Genomic DNA, 17,042 nt, shown 5'->3' on the forward strand with positions numbered 1-17,042 from the left:
TAAATATTCATATTGTTTTATTTTATCTAACTGCGGGTTACATTGTTGAACTCGTTTTTACATGCAAGCCTTTGTAATTTTATAACCCATGTAAATAATTTTTTACTCTTAATAAAACATTGTTTTAGTATAAACCTAATTTGATATGGTTCTGCACAGGTTATTGAACCATTGACTCTCGGAGCGATTGTCACGGCCTTACTCATTAGACCGCAAAAGTTGCTCACCCATTATATGATATAATATTGCTTAGAAGCAATTGTACAAAACAACCCGTGAAATAATGCAAATAAACAATTTTCGTGTATTTAAATCTTTGTAGACATTTCATCATCATCATCATAATTTTAACTAATAATTTTAACACGCACCCAATATTGCCTAGAATACTACGTTAGCGCTCCAATCACATGGTCAATCGATCATATTTGTTACGTTGAAGGTAAGGTGATCAGTCTTATGCTTCAGATGCTAGTCCAGAAAAAATAAAATACTGCAGTTAAAACCACCTTAAATGAACATATTTTATGTCCACTCTGCCGGAGATGGAATCCAGGATATCAAGAATAGTAGGCGAACGCTTCAACCAATAGATGCCGCAAAGATTGAGTGATATGGCGTTCTATCCTCTCCGCCTACCCCTACGAGGAAACGGCGTGATGGTTAGTTTGTTGTTTGTTTGTTCATGAAGGTAAGATGATCAGTCTTACGTTTCAGGCGCCAGTCCAGGACAAGGAAATATTCTAGTGTCAAAACACCTTTTTAAATAAATATTAATTTCATGTCAAACATGTCGGGAATCGAGCCCGATACCTCTTGATAAGCAAACGCGCTGACCACTACACCACAATGTTTTTCTTAGCGATCTAATTAGATTACATTTCTTTCTCTCAAATGCATGATTTATTTATTTGTCTCAGCGGATAAAATATTTATTTAAAATCCTAAATATGCATCGTATTATCAGCGCTATCATGATTTGTGATTTGATTTGATTTGATTTGTGAGTTGTTCTGATTGGTGGGTAGGCCTCTCGGTAACCGGAAATGTATCACAACACTCACTGGTTGATTTCGGGAAAATAGTAAAATTGTTTAAAGAAGCTCATTTTTATTAAAATATTTTTTATTTTTTTTCAAAAATTTTCAAGAAAAAACACCGTATGCTCTTATTTTAACGCGCGTAATAAAATAAATAAAAATAAAATTTTCAAAAGCACTGAAATTTATCATTTTTGTGCTTGTTGCTAAATATATTGCTAAATTTTGTGTATTCTGTATTGGTAACTTGTGGACTGTGCCTGTTTTTCCGCTCACGAACAATTTTTTATTTTTTATTTATTTATTACGTGTAACACTTCATGCCTCGATGCCGAAAATCCCCTGACTCTGTCAAACCAAGTCATCGAAAGAGTCGAGATTTTAAATACCTGGGAGTATATGTTACAGAAAAAGGCAGCTTTCCTGGGAGTGCGGCTAGAAATAGCAGAAGCCACATTTAACAGTATAAAGGCAGTCTGGAGATCGGATATTTAGTCAGTGAAAACCAAATGCCACCATACTGGATTCAGGTAACAAAAATTGGAATACTTACTCAAAAACATTCTTAAATAATATATTTAAATATTATATAACTCTATAATAAATTAACTAGTAGGTAGTCATGTTATTGTTCATTTTAGCATAAAAATGTCTGCCTTAAAACAGGTTTTACCTAGTTAGGCAGACTAGACATGATCCAGAGAGATCTATTACCTAAGTATGTATATAGTAGATAAATGAATTGTATTTTTTTGTTATTAAACTATGATTATTTTTATTTTTATTATTATTAAAACGCCTGCATAACACATATTCTCCTCTACGGATGCGATTCGTGGCATCTCACCAGGACCCAAAGCCGCAAAATTCTGAGTTTTGAGAATGGGTAAAGAATTTTGGCTGTGCGGTGGTTTGACTTTGTGAGGAATGAAGTAATAAGAGAATGGACGCAGAAAACTCCGGTGACAACTCAGTTGGCTTGGCCATGTGCTGCGGATGCCTCCTGAGAGCCTTAACCACGCTTGCATCAGGTCCTCGACGTCCTGGACGTCCACTGCTGACTGTTCGTCGGCAGTTCGTGTCAGAGCTACGGGTCGCGAACCTGACTTGGGAGGATGCACAGAATCTGGCAGCCGACAGAGATGCTTAAAGGAACTTTGTGGACACCATATGGTCCAACTAGGGAGCGGACATGGAATAGTAATAGATGTAGCATTTTTCATTGTTTGAGGCTATTATTTTTTTTAATATATGCCTTATCTCATTTTTATTTGATAGCTTATACGGGCTTGTAAGAGCGTGTATTAATGTATAAAATCGATATTGATTGAACGTAGATTATCCCTCTATGATAAATACAAAATACCGACGCTTAGGTCAAAGTTACGACGCTGATAATATTTTTAATTATACTATCTTATCACAGGTATTAGCAATTAGCTCTATAAATATATTTAGTTACCAAAAGGCCAAAATGTACACGAGTCTATTTTTTACGTTTTTTACAAAACTTAATTATGCCCGGGTAATAAACCAAACAGTGCGTAGATTTTCACGGTCTCCGTTATCAACATGTATGTTTTTTCAGATTAAGTTGGATTCATTCTGACATTTCGACTACCATTGCAGGAGCCATCTTCAAGGTGGACTGTGTGTTTTGTAGAAAAAAAAGTGTTTATGTACTGGTACCACACTCCACACTACAAAAATGACACGATATGTACCTACTGCCGGCTGAATAAATTTATGTAAAAAATAATTACAAAGTTAGTGCTTCAAACATACCTAGGTAGACATTTTTACATCCTGTAAATTATTTTCATGACTAAAAATTGTGTTGCTTTTAATTGCCAAATATCTCATTATTGTTTTTATTTCTATGTTATTTTTACCATTTATGTTTAATCGTTTACATTTGTTTTAATTTTCTTTTTATTACTAGTTTTTACACGTATGTTTAATTTTTAGAATTATAAATGGCATATTCTCTAATTTATACTTGTTCTTCAATTTTATTATTATTGGTATATTTTCAAATGTATAATTATGCTTCAATTTATATTATAATTAGTATGTTCTCACATTTAATTTTTTTTTAAATTTCTTAATGACTAATGCTATATGTTATAATTCATATTTATGCTTCAATTATTATTACTATCGGTATGTTTTCAAATTTACATTAATGTTTCATTTTCTAATAAATTATATTGTATTAATTATATCATGGTATATTTTCTAATTTGTATTTATGATTCAATTTTTATTATTATTACCTGCATCTTTTCTAATTTATATTTATTTAGAATTTTTTCTAATGTAATTATTATCATTTGAATTTATTAAGCATCATTTACCGAAATAAAAAAGCACTTGTAAAAAAAAGAACAACAGTAATTTCCTAGCTAGTCGGGACCTGGAACAAAGAAACTCTGTACATTTTGAAACTGTGAACATATTTTATAAAAAAGTAGCTTTTTATCCCCTTGAAGATGATGTAAAATAAATTAAAATAAATTGTTTACACGATAATGACTAATTGATGAATTAAATATAACAATTTCACAGTGCTTCATAAATGCATTGTCTCATAGCAATCTAAAAGGAAATACTTTTTATTTTTTAGCATGGAAATATTGTAGAATTCATTGTCACCAGGAAATAAATAACTTGAAGGCCGGTTATCAGAAAAAGTTGCGGGAATTTACGCCATTTTGTAGATACAGGCAGGTTTTATGAATTCGAACAGTAGTTGTGGACGAGATCTCGCGAACGCAGTTGCGTCTATCAATCTCGCATAAACTCCGATAATTCCCGTAAAAAACAACATTTGTAACACATAGCTTAACCGAATTCATAAGCTTTATTTCAAATTTTCATTCAAAAGAAATAAGTTCAAATTTTGTGTCTGGCTTAATCCCCGTGAAACGTGTGGCGGGAAAGCGTATTTTGAAAGTTAAAGTTTAGTGTACACTGAAAACAATATTGTTTACAGTTGTTTTAAGTTGGATATTCGCGTGTGCTTTAGTTATATTAACTAATGATTACATTTTATTTTAACATGTGTGATTTATATGCGTAATAAGTATTGTTTACGTTAGTTTTTTTACTCAATAATGGAAAGAGAACAATCCATACCGACGGCACTGCCATCTAGCGAGGACGCCTCGAAAGAAAAAGAAAATGCTTTAGTCGAGCAACAAACCATAGCAGAAAAGAAAATATCTGATTTATTAAATTTTATAAAAAATGATTTGGGAGTTATGGTTAGGTTTGGAGAAAACGATGAAGATGAATTGTTTTTTGTATCGAGAGTACTGGATATGAAGAAAATGGACGTCAACAAGTCCAAAAGATATATTTTTAAGTATTTCAAAATAAGATGTCAAGGCGGAGATTTTTTTAAAAACAGGACTAGCGATAGTGACGAAATATTAAAAAGCTGCCAATCTGTGTGAGTATTTTTCTTTGTGAAAGACGATATTTCTGGGTGAAAATATAAAAAATGTATATTCCGCGCCCTTGCAAGTTTTTTACCATTTCTGTGGATTTTTTTATTCACACGAGTTCGTAAAAATATTATATAAATTTATTATTAATATTTAACCCATAAACTTTGATGTCAAACATTTAGATAAATACAAATTCGCAAATTTTCTCCCACTTATAAGAATTTCTCACGAGTTTGTAAAAAGATTATATGAATTTATTATTAATATTTAACCCATGAACTTTGGTGCCAAACATTTAGATAAATTAATTTGCAAATTTTCTCCCATTTATAAGAATTTTCCTATTCTCGCGAGTTCGTAAAAACATAATATAAATCTATTATCAATGTTTAAACTATAAACTTTTTTGTCAAAGATTTAAAAAAATGTTTGTGCAGTAAGAAAGGAATAATGCAAAAAATAAAAAATATAGACCCTTGATATTTTTTTCATCGATTTGAAAAAATATGTTTTATAAAATACAGTATTTTTTAAATTTAATATTACTTCTTAAATTGTTACGAACCAACTTAATAAAGCATCAAATATACATACATTGTATTCCAATAGAGCCCAATGGAAAAAATTTGTCATAGCAATTTTTTTTTTTTTTAATATTTGTAAGATTTCCATTGTAATGAAGAAGTTCCGAGGGGCAAAGAACCCACCTGAACTTTTCCATCCACCGACCAGATGAGCCAAGTAAAGCATGAGGCAATCAAAACCTTTTACCAAAGCAAATACCCTCTACCCCATGTGACCTATGCACCACACGAATCCTCGAATAAAAACACATTTTTCGAATTCAACTTTTGTTGATTCCTATATTCTTAAAATATAAACTCCGACTAAGACAAAAAAAAATGTAAAGCTATGATATAAGCTGTGAGCACACAAAAATTATATATGATTTTTCTTAAGCCTGCGTGTTTTGTAATGTAATCCACCACTGTAATTGGGCTTCCTGGCCTGTTGTGGGGCAAAAAAAAAAAATTTTATACTGTAGTTAATAGTTAAAGATTGTATGTTTTAAAAAAAAATAATAATTCACATTTATTAATAAGTAAAACAACCAGGAACGATCCATGATCCATTTTTGTTAGAAAATACGTGTTTAGTCAAGGCACTTGAAATGCATCCATAAATATACATATGCATGCACACACATATATACAATTTTTCATACTTTATCCATAATTTTCCGTCCTTATATTTCGTGATGCATAAACACTTTTATTCTATTATGGGATCTTTATAAATTTTAAGTAAACCTTTATTTTTATATTTTTATTTTATTATTCAGTATGATAAATACACTTTCAGGTATCTTTTCACCCTTCCAGTCCTCACCAAAGGTGGTCAGAGAATAGTCTACTCGAAGATCGCTCCAGGGGTGAAGGCGGAAGACTTTGACCAGAAAGCTTTCTTCAAAAGATTCCTAATGGCTTCGGATATCAGGTCAGTAATTTTTGTGTTGTTAAACTGATGCGACATGTTCTATTTGCAGAGATAAAGCTTACAATATTTTGAGTTTCTCCAAATGTTTGTGGACAAAAAACTGGATTAAAGTCATTAAGATAAACAACAACAGAAAAGCAGGAAATTATAGATAATGATATACGGAAGTCTAGGCATTTACAAGGCTTCTATTATACCTTTCGGACGTAGGGGTCAGAGCGTTTGCCTACCATGCAGAGGTCTCGGGTTTGATTCCCGACATGGTTGACAAGAAATATTTATTAAAAAAGGTATTCTTACATCAGAACATTTCATTGTCCCTGGACTGTACCTGAAGCGTAAGACTGATCATCTTACCTTCATGAAACAAGAACGATCAAGATGCCCTGCGATTGGTGTACAAATGCAATGTACTATGCATCAGTAGGTGCGGAAAAGCAATGATGACTATAATGCTATTGTACTACTTACTACTAAAATCAACAGTGTAAGTACATTCCTCCACATACCCGAAACCGTTTTAAGGGCCGTGGGTCTTCCATCGGTTTTACTTATACATAAAAGCATTTTTTTCAATAAACGAGTTACTCTTTTAAAATGGTATCTGCCTACCACGATAGATGTTTCGTTTTCAATTTCTTGTATGGTGACCAAAGAGTAGAACGACCATATATTTAGTCTATGCCTGCGGTACCCAATGCACCTGTGAGGTTCACTCGCCCTTCTGTGCCTACACCAGCATTTCTGTTTTCAACTCGATAGCGTTTCTGTAATTGAAGTATTGCCAAAATATTTTACAAAATGAATTAAACATTAACATATTAAAACAGAGATGAAGAACATTTAAGAGAAGTCTAGACATCTACGTCAATGGCTGAACTAAGTGGCCACTTTACACACTGTGTAACATTCACCATTTTGCCCATGTTTGAACATCCATATTTCTTAAATTCTTCCATTTGTTGATTTTAGTAAAGTTGAAGAGCTGAAACCTTTATTGTTGTGAAGAGATTCATCTGACTGAATTATTTCACATACTAGGCAACGCCTGAAAATAATTTTTTAATTTTTAAACTTTTTTTTGGACCAGTTGGTTTCATTACAATATTTGAGTTTGTCCAAATGTTCGCAGACAAAAGACTGGATTTCACCACCTCGGGAGTCATTAAGATTAACAAACTACAACAGGGATGGAGAATACCTTAAATTAGGGAATATGGAAGTCAAGGCATTTACAGGGCTTATGACCTGTCATTGGCTGGTTTAAGTGGTCACTTTACACACTGTGGTCATAAGCCCTGTAGATGCCTAGACTTTCATATTACCTTCTCTTAAATGTTCTTCATCTCTGTTGTAATATGTTAATATAAACAGCTCCCCAGGGAGTTGAATCCAGTCCTTGTCGACGAAAATTTGGACAAACTCAAAATATTGATGAATTAAACAATTTTTTAACAGTAAATATATGTATATTGATTATTTGATGTGATAAGAATGTACCTGTATCTACTTTTCTACTTTTCTACATTTTAATCCTATCTTTTTAATTGAAAAAAAACGTAATAATGTAAAAACGAATATGTGGATTAGCTTTTATCTATGGATGATTAATCCAGCATCTGCGATAAAAAGCCAATATGAAAATTTCATAATAAAGCCATCCTGTCATTAGTTTTATTATCGATAAGCTTCCCAGTTTAATCGATTACAACTCAACTAAAAACGAAAAAAAATTGGAATTAAAAACACATCATAATATTTTAATGTTACGATAAAACTAGTTAATACAATAGTGTTTATTTTAATATTTATGTTTGCATCCATAGGGCATTCCAGTTCGTTAGTGAAAAATATTAATGGAATTTTATTGTAAAGTATAGTTCATTTAAAATAAATTCATTGGAACTCTTGTATACACCGTTACACTTTGTTAAACGTTCCCTCGGACAAAAACAATTTATAAAATTCAATTATTTTTGCATAATTTAAAATTAATTCTTACTGTTTTTGTTTAAATAGACTTACTTTTTTGACAAAGATAATTTTTTATTTTATTTTATTTTGTTTTATTTAGAAAACATACAGTCCTACAAAATAAGTACTAAAAACAACAATTTTTTAACATAAAAAGACCAATTAAGTTTTCATAAATTAAAAAGATATAAACATTAAATGTGACAAAAAATAAAAAATAAATAAGAATTTTAAGTGAAAAAAGGATAATTGTTGACATTTGCGTTTTCCATGGAGGTAATAAATTAAAATACCGAATGTACACTCCGAGCCATCCACGCACACACATGAACGCACATATAAAACATACACAAACATATACATTACATGCGGCACATATACATAGCATAAACTACTCAAGATGTACATTCAGCAACTATCCCAAATAATCGACCCCATGAAGAAATTTTCTGTACAAATGCAACGTGCAGTTAAAAATGTCTACATCAATACTGAGTCCGTTATAATTTCTACAGGTGCGTCTAATGATTGAATTCGGTCTAATAATGGTCTCGAAGATGTCACAAAAGCGATGAGACCAGTTCCTGGGTGATCCAGATTTATAGTTTTCGGATCACTCGTCTTTTATTTTAAAAATAAAACTATGAACTTTATAATAGATTTTGATTATCAAAATGTAACAGGTTTGAGTAAAAAATACTTAGGAACTTATAATTTACATAAAAGCATAAAGTACATAAAAGCCTGTTCGTGAGTATTTTTTATTTCAAGTAAATGGGCTAGAACCACCAAAAAATCATTATTATCATTCCTTATCCATATCCAGTGACGCATAGGGTACTGTTTTGGCACTGAAATTGTAGCGCATTTTAATCATGTTTGTTCCATGAAAGATAAAACAGATTGCCTAACCTACGCGTAATTAATGACCAAATTATTGAAAGGGCAACTTGTTTTCTGACTACTACCATTGCACATCATCATCATCATTCCATGGCCGCTATCTAGTTGGAGCATATGCTATCCACAAATAGCCTCCTGGCATTCCTGTCAGCTGCTAGCTCCAGTTCATCCTCTCAAGTAAGTTTCGCGTCCAGTAGTTCTGACCTAAACTGCTGACGAACAGTCAGCAGCGGATATCAAGAACCTGATAGCTTGTAAAGTAGGAAGGTGTGGTTAAAGCTCTCAGGAAGCATACGCAGTACATTCCATGGCCGCTATCTAGTTGAAGCATATGCTGTCCACAAATGGCCTCCAGGCATCTCTCTCGGCTGCTAGCTCCTGTTCATACTCTCAAGTTAGATTTGCGTCCCGTAGTTCTGACATGAACTGCCGACGAAAGTCAGCAGCGAACGTCAAGAACCTGATGCCTTGTTAAGTAAGCAGGCGTGGTTAAAGCTCTCAGGAGGCATCCGCAGTACATGATTGAACGCGAACAGAAGGAAGTGTCGAAAATTCTCACTTTTGCTTTACAGACCTTGAAGGCTTGAAATTAAATAAAGTAATATATCTTACGTAAAACCAAAACAACATCTTATAAAACAGAAAATTTTATTTTCATTATTTTAAAAATTAAAAAAAGGACATAACTAATGGCAACACATTTATATCCCACGGGCGCACCACCACGCCGCGCCAGGGTAGTTCAAAAGTGTTTACATTTTAAAAACTTAATATGTATTTTTTATTTTAGATTCATGGAAGACAAAAAGAGCAATAGCGATTTGTTTATTCTGGATATGGAAGGTTTTACTAAATACCATGCAATGAAAGTATTAAATAGTGGACTTCTAAGCAAATTTGTAAAAACACTAAAGGTATGTACATAATAAGTATCTTCTACTAAAGCCTTCATCTTTTCACTGCTGAATATAAGCCTCTTCCATACTTCTCTGTCCTTTGCTTTTATGAGCCATTTCTTTCCCCACAGCAGTTGTATCGTTGGCCCATCTCTTCTTGAGGTCTTCCGACGCTTCTCTTGTTTTCTCAGGGTCTTCTCAACTTCAAAACTCTAGGAATCCATCTTGTTGCATCCTGCCTTGCAACATTCCCTGCCCGTTGCCACTTAAACTTTGCTCCCTGATCCATTATATAATAACACATAAATATATGATGCATTCATTTGACAACCCATGGTTAAAAATTATTCTACTAGTTCTTGTTAGATTGAGAACAAAGTGTTAGATGACTTAAAATGCTCATCTTGTAAGCTCGGTTTTTATTTTTATTTTTATAAATTGACAAATAATGCACGTATAAAGAGTGAAGATATTTTATTTTTTTTAAGAAATATTTGCGTTCTTATGATTTACCCAAATATTTAATTTTGAGGGCCATTCTCAACGAGTTGTAAATAACTCACTATTAGAAAATGGAATCAAGTTGGGGTAGAGTGGGATTCGAACGACAGACCTTTGGTCCGTGAGTCAAAGACACTTGCCACGGGACCATAACCTGATTAACTATTCTTCTTCAATGGAACTACTAAGACCTTCATTAACACTCGCTTCCAACTCTTAAATGTCATCCTCTGCAACCCTCCGTTTAGGTTCTTCTAATGTGTCCCATTGCAACCTTAGTCAACCGACTATTTTTCTGCCTCCTGGGTGACCATCTTATACTCTTTTTGGTACTTGTAATGATGTCATTATATGCACATGGCGAACCCATCTCAGCCTATTTAGCCTGATTTCTACAGAGACCTCGGGAGCTTTCAAGATGTACAGCTCGTTATTATATCTTACTCTCCTGGTATTTCCATCATTTGTGGGGCCAAGGATCTTAAGCAGCACACTCCTCCATCATCTCAGCAGACTTTGTTTTACGCCTCACACTCATGCGAAACAATCATTCTGAAAGTTTTGTACGGGGTGATTTTTGTCTTTGTATGATTACTGGTAACAGGGAGAAGAATGATGTGTTACCTATTGTTATTCTTTTTTATCTCTACACTATCATTATTGTTTTGATTCATATTGGAAATAAAGTCCTCTCCAGCTTTAAAATAAGAACATATCAACCATATTAACCTACTCTCTCTCTCTCTCTCTCTCTCTCTATCTCTCTTTTTCTCTCTCTTCGATGGCGCATCAGCCCATATCAAGCTTTGGCTTCCTGCAACTTTCACCTCCAACTCTGTCTGTCCTCAGCCGCCGTATTCCAATTTGCCACCTGGAGAAACTGCGCTGCATCCTTTCTCACTTCATCCTATCATGTCCTGGGTCTTCCCACTGATCTCTTTCCACCCGGGTGTTCGCTCATTGATATTTTAGGGACACGTGAATCAGGCATTCGCTGTACATGTCCGGCCCATCTTAATCTAAGCAGCTTTATATGTGCCGAGATGCTCGAGGCCTGGACATATTGTGCAGTTCTTCGTTATACTGAATGCAACACTGATTATTCTCTCTTTTAACCGGCTAGTAAACTCAATTATTTGCATGCTATAAATTGTTATATTTAGGTCCCTCCATTTTTTTTGACATGTGGTTTTGCGATCGAATTTAGGTGATTGGTTTTTACTAAAATTCTTAATTGACAAGGTAAACTTTCAGGACACATATCCTCGAAGGCTTCACGCAATACACGTTATAAGGACTAAACCGTGGCACAAAAGTGCCATCGGACTCTGGCTGAAGGTGGCCGGAGCAAGTAAAAAGGTCCTTGAAAGAATAAAGATACACTCTATACAGGAACAGGGATTAGAAGGACTTGGTGTGCAGATGGAACAACTGAGCGGAAGACTTCAGGATCTAAATGGTAATTTATTTCCTTATTTTATTTTTGTATAAATCACATCTTTATGTTTGGATGGAATGATCAATAAATATTTTGTGAATGTAAGAAAATCACAATCTGGCATCAAGGGAAAGACACTCACCTAGGATTCTGATCCTATTCACAGGCAGAACTGTATTTTTAATTCGTTTTTATTTATTTATTCAACTTATTGTTCAGTTATTTCTTTTTTGAGATTAGCGGACTAATATTCAATTTCTTACAACTAATTATTAAAATAAAATTTGTTATGCAGTTTTGAAACGTTTGTGAAAAAAGGCTAAATAAATTTAACTCAATTTCAATTCAATTTATTTATTTACAAATGGTATATTATGAATTACAAACACAAATTCAAGACGTTCATATTATTAAAAGAAAAAAATACATGAATGAGACTCTCGTCTAAGTAGTAGGAGAATCCTGCTCCGGAAAACCTCTCCGGATGCATGGAACAAATCAATATCCAGAGCGATGATGTTCAGCATAGCGGTAGCCCTTTTAATAGGCATAACCATCGGCAGGTTAGTTCTGTATATCGGAATATGAAACAATCTATGCTGACGCTGTCTAGGGCAATTATCAGGAACAATCAAACTAATGCTAATCATAATCTCAGGTTTATCGACCATACCGCGCAACAATCGATAAAAATGTGCAGTCAAATACACATTCCTTCTAGTCTCTAAAACGTTGTGCAGCCAAGCATGCCCTGAAGAAACTCGGTCGGGTAAAATCAAGGATAATACCCGCACTTTCTCATGTAAAGATATCCCAGAAATTTCCTTTGGATTTTCTCTATCATAAGATATATTGATTTTGACACTTATTTTCAATTGAATTAAGGGAACAAGAAGACAGGAAAAGAGGAGAATTAAAAGAAGAGATCGGAAATGTTTTTTTCAAACTTGATTAAAAAAAAGGCTTTGGTGGTGGATGAGACATTGTTCCACAGTGGAGCCGCATGAACAGTAGGATAAAAGTTTTAAAAGCAGCAAGAATTATGGATGGGAATAAATAGGGTGCCTTGAGAATGTGTAAGAAGATTCTCAATTCCGATTATTTTCAGGACTTTTCAGTGACCAGTAGCTCAATCACAGATAGCTATTGAGGTGCTTAAAAACATGCTAAGCATTTGAGCGATCCAATGAACAATAATGAACATGCTTAAGTTATCGCAGTCATAAGTCAACGCGAGTGTAATCTCTAAGTCAACGCTCGTGTCGGTTTGTTTTTTATTTTCCTCGTAAATAAATACAGTCCACTGGTGATAAGTCGGCGTTTACTATAAAAAATAATACAATATAATTTTTTTTCAAATACATTTGTAAAATAGAAATGAGTATCTAATACAAAAAAGTGAAAATTAAATTACAATTACTATGTCGAATGCTTTTCTTGACATTTGGTTTACCAACCGCCAGCTAAATGCAATAAATAGCGTTATAAACAATAAATAAAAATAGCAGTTTTGGAATATTTTCCATATTTACGCCGGTGAAATCAAATATTCAAATATATGTGTGAAATCAAATATTCAAATAAAAATCACTATCTAATCCTGCATCGCAATCAATTGCGCAGCAGTATTTCACGTCGCAAAAAGTAAATATTTTGACATTTAATATAAGGTGTTCACGGATGTTCTATTGTGATCGCGAATACGATAAACAACCATGGTGAGAAATTGTTATCACGTCGCTTATTAGCACGTCGATAGTTATTTGTGATTGAGCTGCTGGGGGGCGAATTTGAACGCTCTCGCTGGTGTAGTGTGTGGTGTAGAGTTAACGCGTAATTACAACGTTAATTACGTGCAAGCGGAGCTTCTCTACTCTCGCGAGAGCGTTCAGAATACCAGCCATGGTATTGAGTGCATGATTTTTTTACTGTTTGGAAAGGTTACCATGGTACTTACTTGTTGAATTCATCAATTTTAGACTGTGTTTGCCTATTTCTTTCTGCATTCATTTGACACTTTATATTTTACAGATGCATGGACGCAAAGACTCATCGCCAGGAGTACATGGTTTGAATCTCAAGAAGCCACATTCAAAACTATCACGTTAAAAAATGTGAAACTGGAAAAACAAAAAGAAAAGAATAATTTATCTGAAGATCTTTATATCTCACCTCATTCAGAAATATACACATTTAAATCTTTGGAGGGAATATTTAGACAAATCGAAATCGACGATACTAATGATTTAGAAATTGTGGACTCCATTGCAAAATGAATGTTTATTTAAGGCTTTTCTACTTTGGTGAGCTTATTGTTAAGAAATACATTGTAGCAAATTGTAACCAACTAAAAACGAATAATAAAAGTTGGTCAAAGTTTGTATTTACCGATTTTTACAAAGTTTGTAGTCCAGAAGAGCGCATACATAAAATACGAATTACTGGCTATGGTGTAACACTTAAGACTTAATATCACTCTTATTTATTTAAATGATGGAGTTGTATTTTTTGTAATTTTCAAATGGACATTTTCACATCGGATTTGGAGAGTGAAATATGCTGGATTTTAATACAAAATATATTTATTCTTACTTTGTGAAGAATAATTATACACATGAGGGTAATGCCAATACCATAATAAATCTATTTAAATGTTTAAAAAAGATCGCGAGAATAGAACTTATATCAAGGAAGACAGAGACGCTGTTCTGGGGCCAGTGTTTGTGTGACAGAGACAAAAACACGAGATATTAATTTAATCAGTCGATTATTGGCAGAAGGTGATACCGGCGAATTGATGATTTTGAATTTATTTTGGTACAACATGCCTCAATTATATCATAATTTTTCTAAATTATGGAAAAGGAATTATTTCAACAGAATATTTTATAGAAGTCTAGGCATCCACAGGACCACAGGGCTTATGGCCTGTCATTGGCTGATTTAAGTGGCCGCTTTACTCATTTTGTAAAATTCACCATTCTGCCTATATTTAAACATCTATTTTCTTTCTGCTCTTCCGTTTGTTGACGTTTTTGAAGTTAAAGAGCTGAAACCTTTATTATTGTGGGAGAGATTCATCCGATTCAATTATTTCACCAACATACAAGACAACGCCTGAATATATTTTAATTTTTTTTTACCTACCTCTTCTTGGACCAGGTGGATTCATCAACAAATTTGAACCAGCCAATGACAGGTCATAAACCCTGTGGATGTCTAGATTTTTATATTCCCTTCAGTAAAATGTTCTTTATATCTGTTGTCATATGTTAATATTAACAGCTTCCTAGCGGGTTGAGTCCAGTCCTTGTCTACAAAAATTTGGACAAACTCAAAACATTTTATGTCTCTTATGTTTTTTTTTTATTTTCAAATGTCTGAACTTGAGAATATTATGTCTATTGATTGACGTATGTAACACGATGTTATATCATTGCGTGTAATGAATTTTGAAGCTCACGTCGAGTGAACTCAACAACTCTTTATGGTGGGCAAACGCGCTGACCATTTACCACAAGACGGACAATAAGCAAATAATAATACAATATCTCATTGTTGCCCAATTTTACAACAATTACAAAAATAAGGTGCATTTCAACACATCTCAGTTTAATAACAACCTGTTTTGTTGGTTTTAACGTTACTCCAATTGCGAAACGACGTAATTCTTATTGTGCGTTTTATAGACCGCAAATTGAAGTTGCTATAATATTACTGTGACGCAACGCGACGAGTGAATCATATATCTGAAATTCAAACCAAACTACGATGAATTGAAAAGCGTTTTAAGATGGAAAATTAATTTGGGTCCTTGGTGCATTTTGGAGAGAAGATATTATTTGCCTTACAAACCGGTGTAACGCGAAAAATTCATTTTCGAGAAAAACGCAAAAAAGTTTTTAAATAAGTAAATTGCAACGATATTGATCAAAACTTTTTTTTTTCAATTTCATATATAGGTTTTGATAAATTTATTCTGAGAAGAAGCGTGTCATAAAACTCATAAAAAAAAAAAAAAATAGTTTTTCAAATTCGCATCCGTTACTGCACACAAAAAGGTGCCAAAAACTAGTTCAATTATGGATGCGAATCGCGGGGCCTAAAAAACCAAAAGAGTTTCGAGAACGGACGTCTCAGAAGAATCTTGGGTGTACGGTGGTTTGACTTTGTATCAAATTAAGTAAAAAGAGAACGAATGAAAAAAATTCCAGTGACAACTGTCATCAAGCGGAGGTGATACGGTTGGCTTGGCCGTGTGCTGCGGATGCCTCCTGAGAGCCTTAACCACGCCTGTCTTCTTTACAAGTCATCAAGTTCTCGACGTCCTGAACGTCCACTGCTGACTGTTTGTCGGCAGTTTGTGTCAGAACTACGGGACACGAACCTTATTTGGCAGGATGCATAGAAGCTGGCGGCCGCCAGAGGTGCTTTGAGGATCTTCGTGGACACCATATGCTCCAACTAGGTATCGGACATTAAATGATGAGTAATTACAGTGCAGTATTAAAACTTGAAACTGCAAAAAAAGTAACATTCATTTATTAGTAATTTCAGCGTAAAATGCAGTATTTCAAAAGGTTTACTGTAATTTAGTTGGTTTTTTGAAAAAACTGACAGCAGATGCTTATTTTGAGTATAAACAGTTTGAATTAAAACACATGAAAAAAATAGTTTATCAAATTATAATGTTATAAAAATTAAAAATCATTGCGCTTATTTTTACAAATAAAATATTCATTATTTTTTTAAATCTGCATTTTAGTAAATATTTTTGTTTGTATGGGCTAAAAACTTGTAGAATATAAAACTTACTAAATATTTAAATTCTTGGGGCCATTTTAAACGAGCTGTAAACTATTAGAAAATGGTAATCAAGTTGTGGTAGGGTGGGTTTCAAACCTCGGACCTCTGATCGCGAGTCCGCAACACTAGCCACGGGACCACAACCCGGTTCGAATTTAATTTTCTAGTTTCCAGTTGTCGTAGCAAAAAAAAGATAATTAAATGTAGATAACGAATCAATAGATAACTCAAAAACTTCAAAATGTGATTTGCGGTGGTTTAGGCTCTGCACGGCAGTTACGGAAGTCTAGACCAGTGTTTTGATCCGATAGCTAGGCTCAAATAAAAATCCTGAAAAAGAAAATCAATCGTAGATAAGTCGTTATTACGATAAAACGTCAATAAAATTTGTGGATTTACGAATCACTCATCTTATTTATTTATTTATTAACGGACATTGTCCACGTATGCAATTTATAGGGTTTAATTATAACAATAAAATAATAGTTTAAAATATAAAAAAAAGAAGCATTGACAAACATAAGGGACATCAAGA

At 33.5% G+C, this 17,042-nt stretch overlaps 1 protein-coding gene across 1 annotated transcript; it reads left to right on the top strand.

Annotated features, from left to right (window-relative positions):
• Positions 1-3,785: 3,785 nt before the first annotated feature.
• LOC148285377 (uncharacterized) lies at positions 3,786-14,084 on the top strand. Its single transcript, XM_088226220.1, has 5 exons — positions 3,786-4,494; positions 5,855-5,989; positions 9,657-9,780; positions 11,518-11,722; positions 13,733-14,084. Exons 1-5 carry the CDS (start codon positions 4,157-4,159, stop codon positions 13,975-13,977), a joined length of 1,047 nt encoding a protein of 348 aa, XP_088082346.1. The 5' UTR covers positions 3,786-4,156; the 3' UTR covers positions 13,978-14,084.
• Positions 14,085-17,042: the final 2,958 nt, after the last annotated feature.

Source organism: Micrasema longulum, unplaced genomic scaffold (genome assembly GCF_059751315.1).
Source record: "Micrasema longulum isolate JH-2025_06_02 unplaced genomic scaffold, ASM5975131v1 h1tg000039l, whole genome shotgun sequence".
NCBI classification, from domain to species: Eukaryota; Metazoa; Arthropoda; class Insecta; order Trichoptera; family Brachycentridae; genus Micrasema; species Micrasema longulum.

Coding starts and splice junctions, on each gene's coding strand:
- LOC148285377 (XM_088226220.1), top strand. CDS start 4,157: ATGGAAAGAGAACAATCCATACCGACGGCACTGCCATCTAGCGAGGAC. Junction 4,495..5,854: donor TTAAAAAGCTGCCAATCTGT/GTGAGTATTTTT, acceptor ATACACTTTCAG/GTATCTTTTCACCCTTCCAG. Junction 9,781..11,517: donor AATTTGTAAAAACACTAAAG/GTATGTACATAA, acceptor GTAAACTTTCAG/GACACATATCCTCGAAGGCT.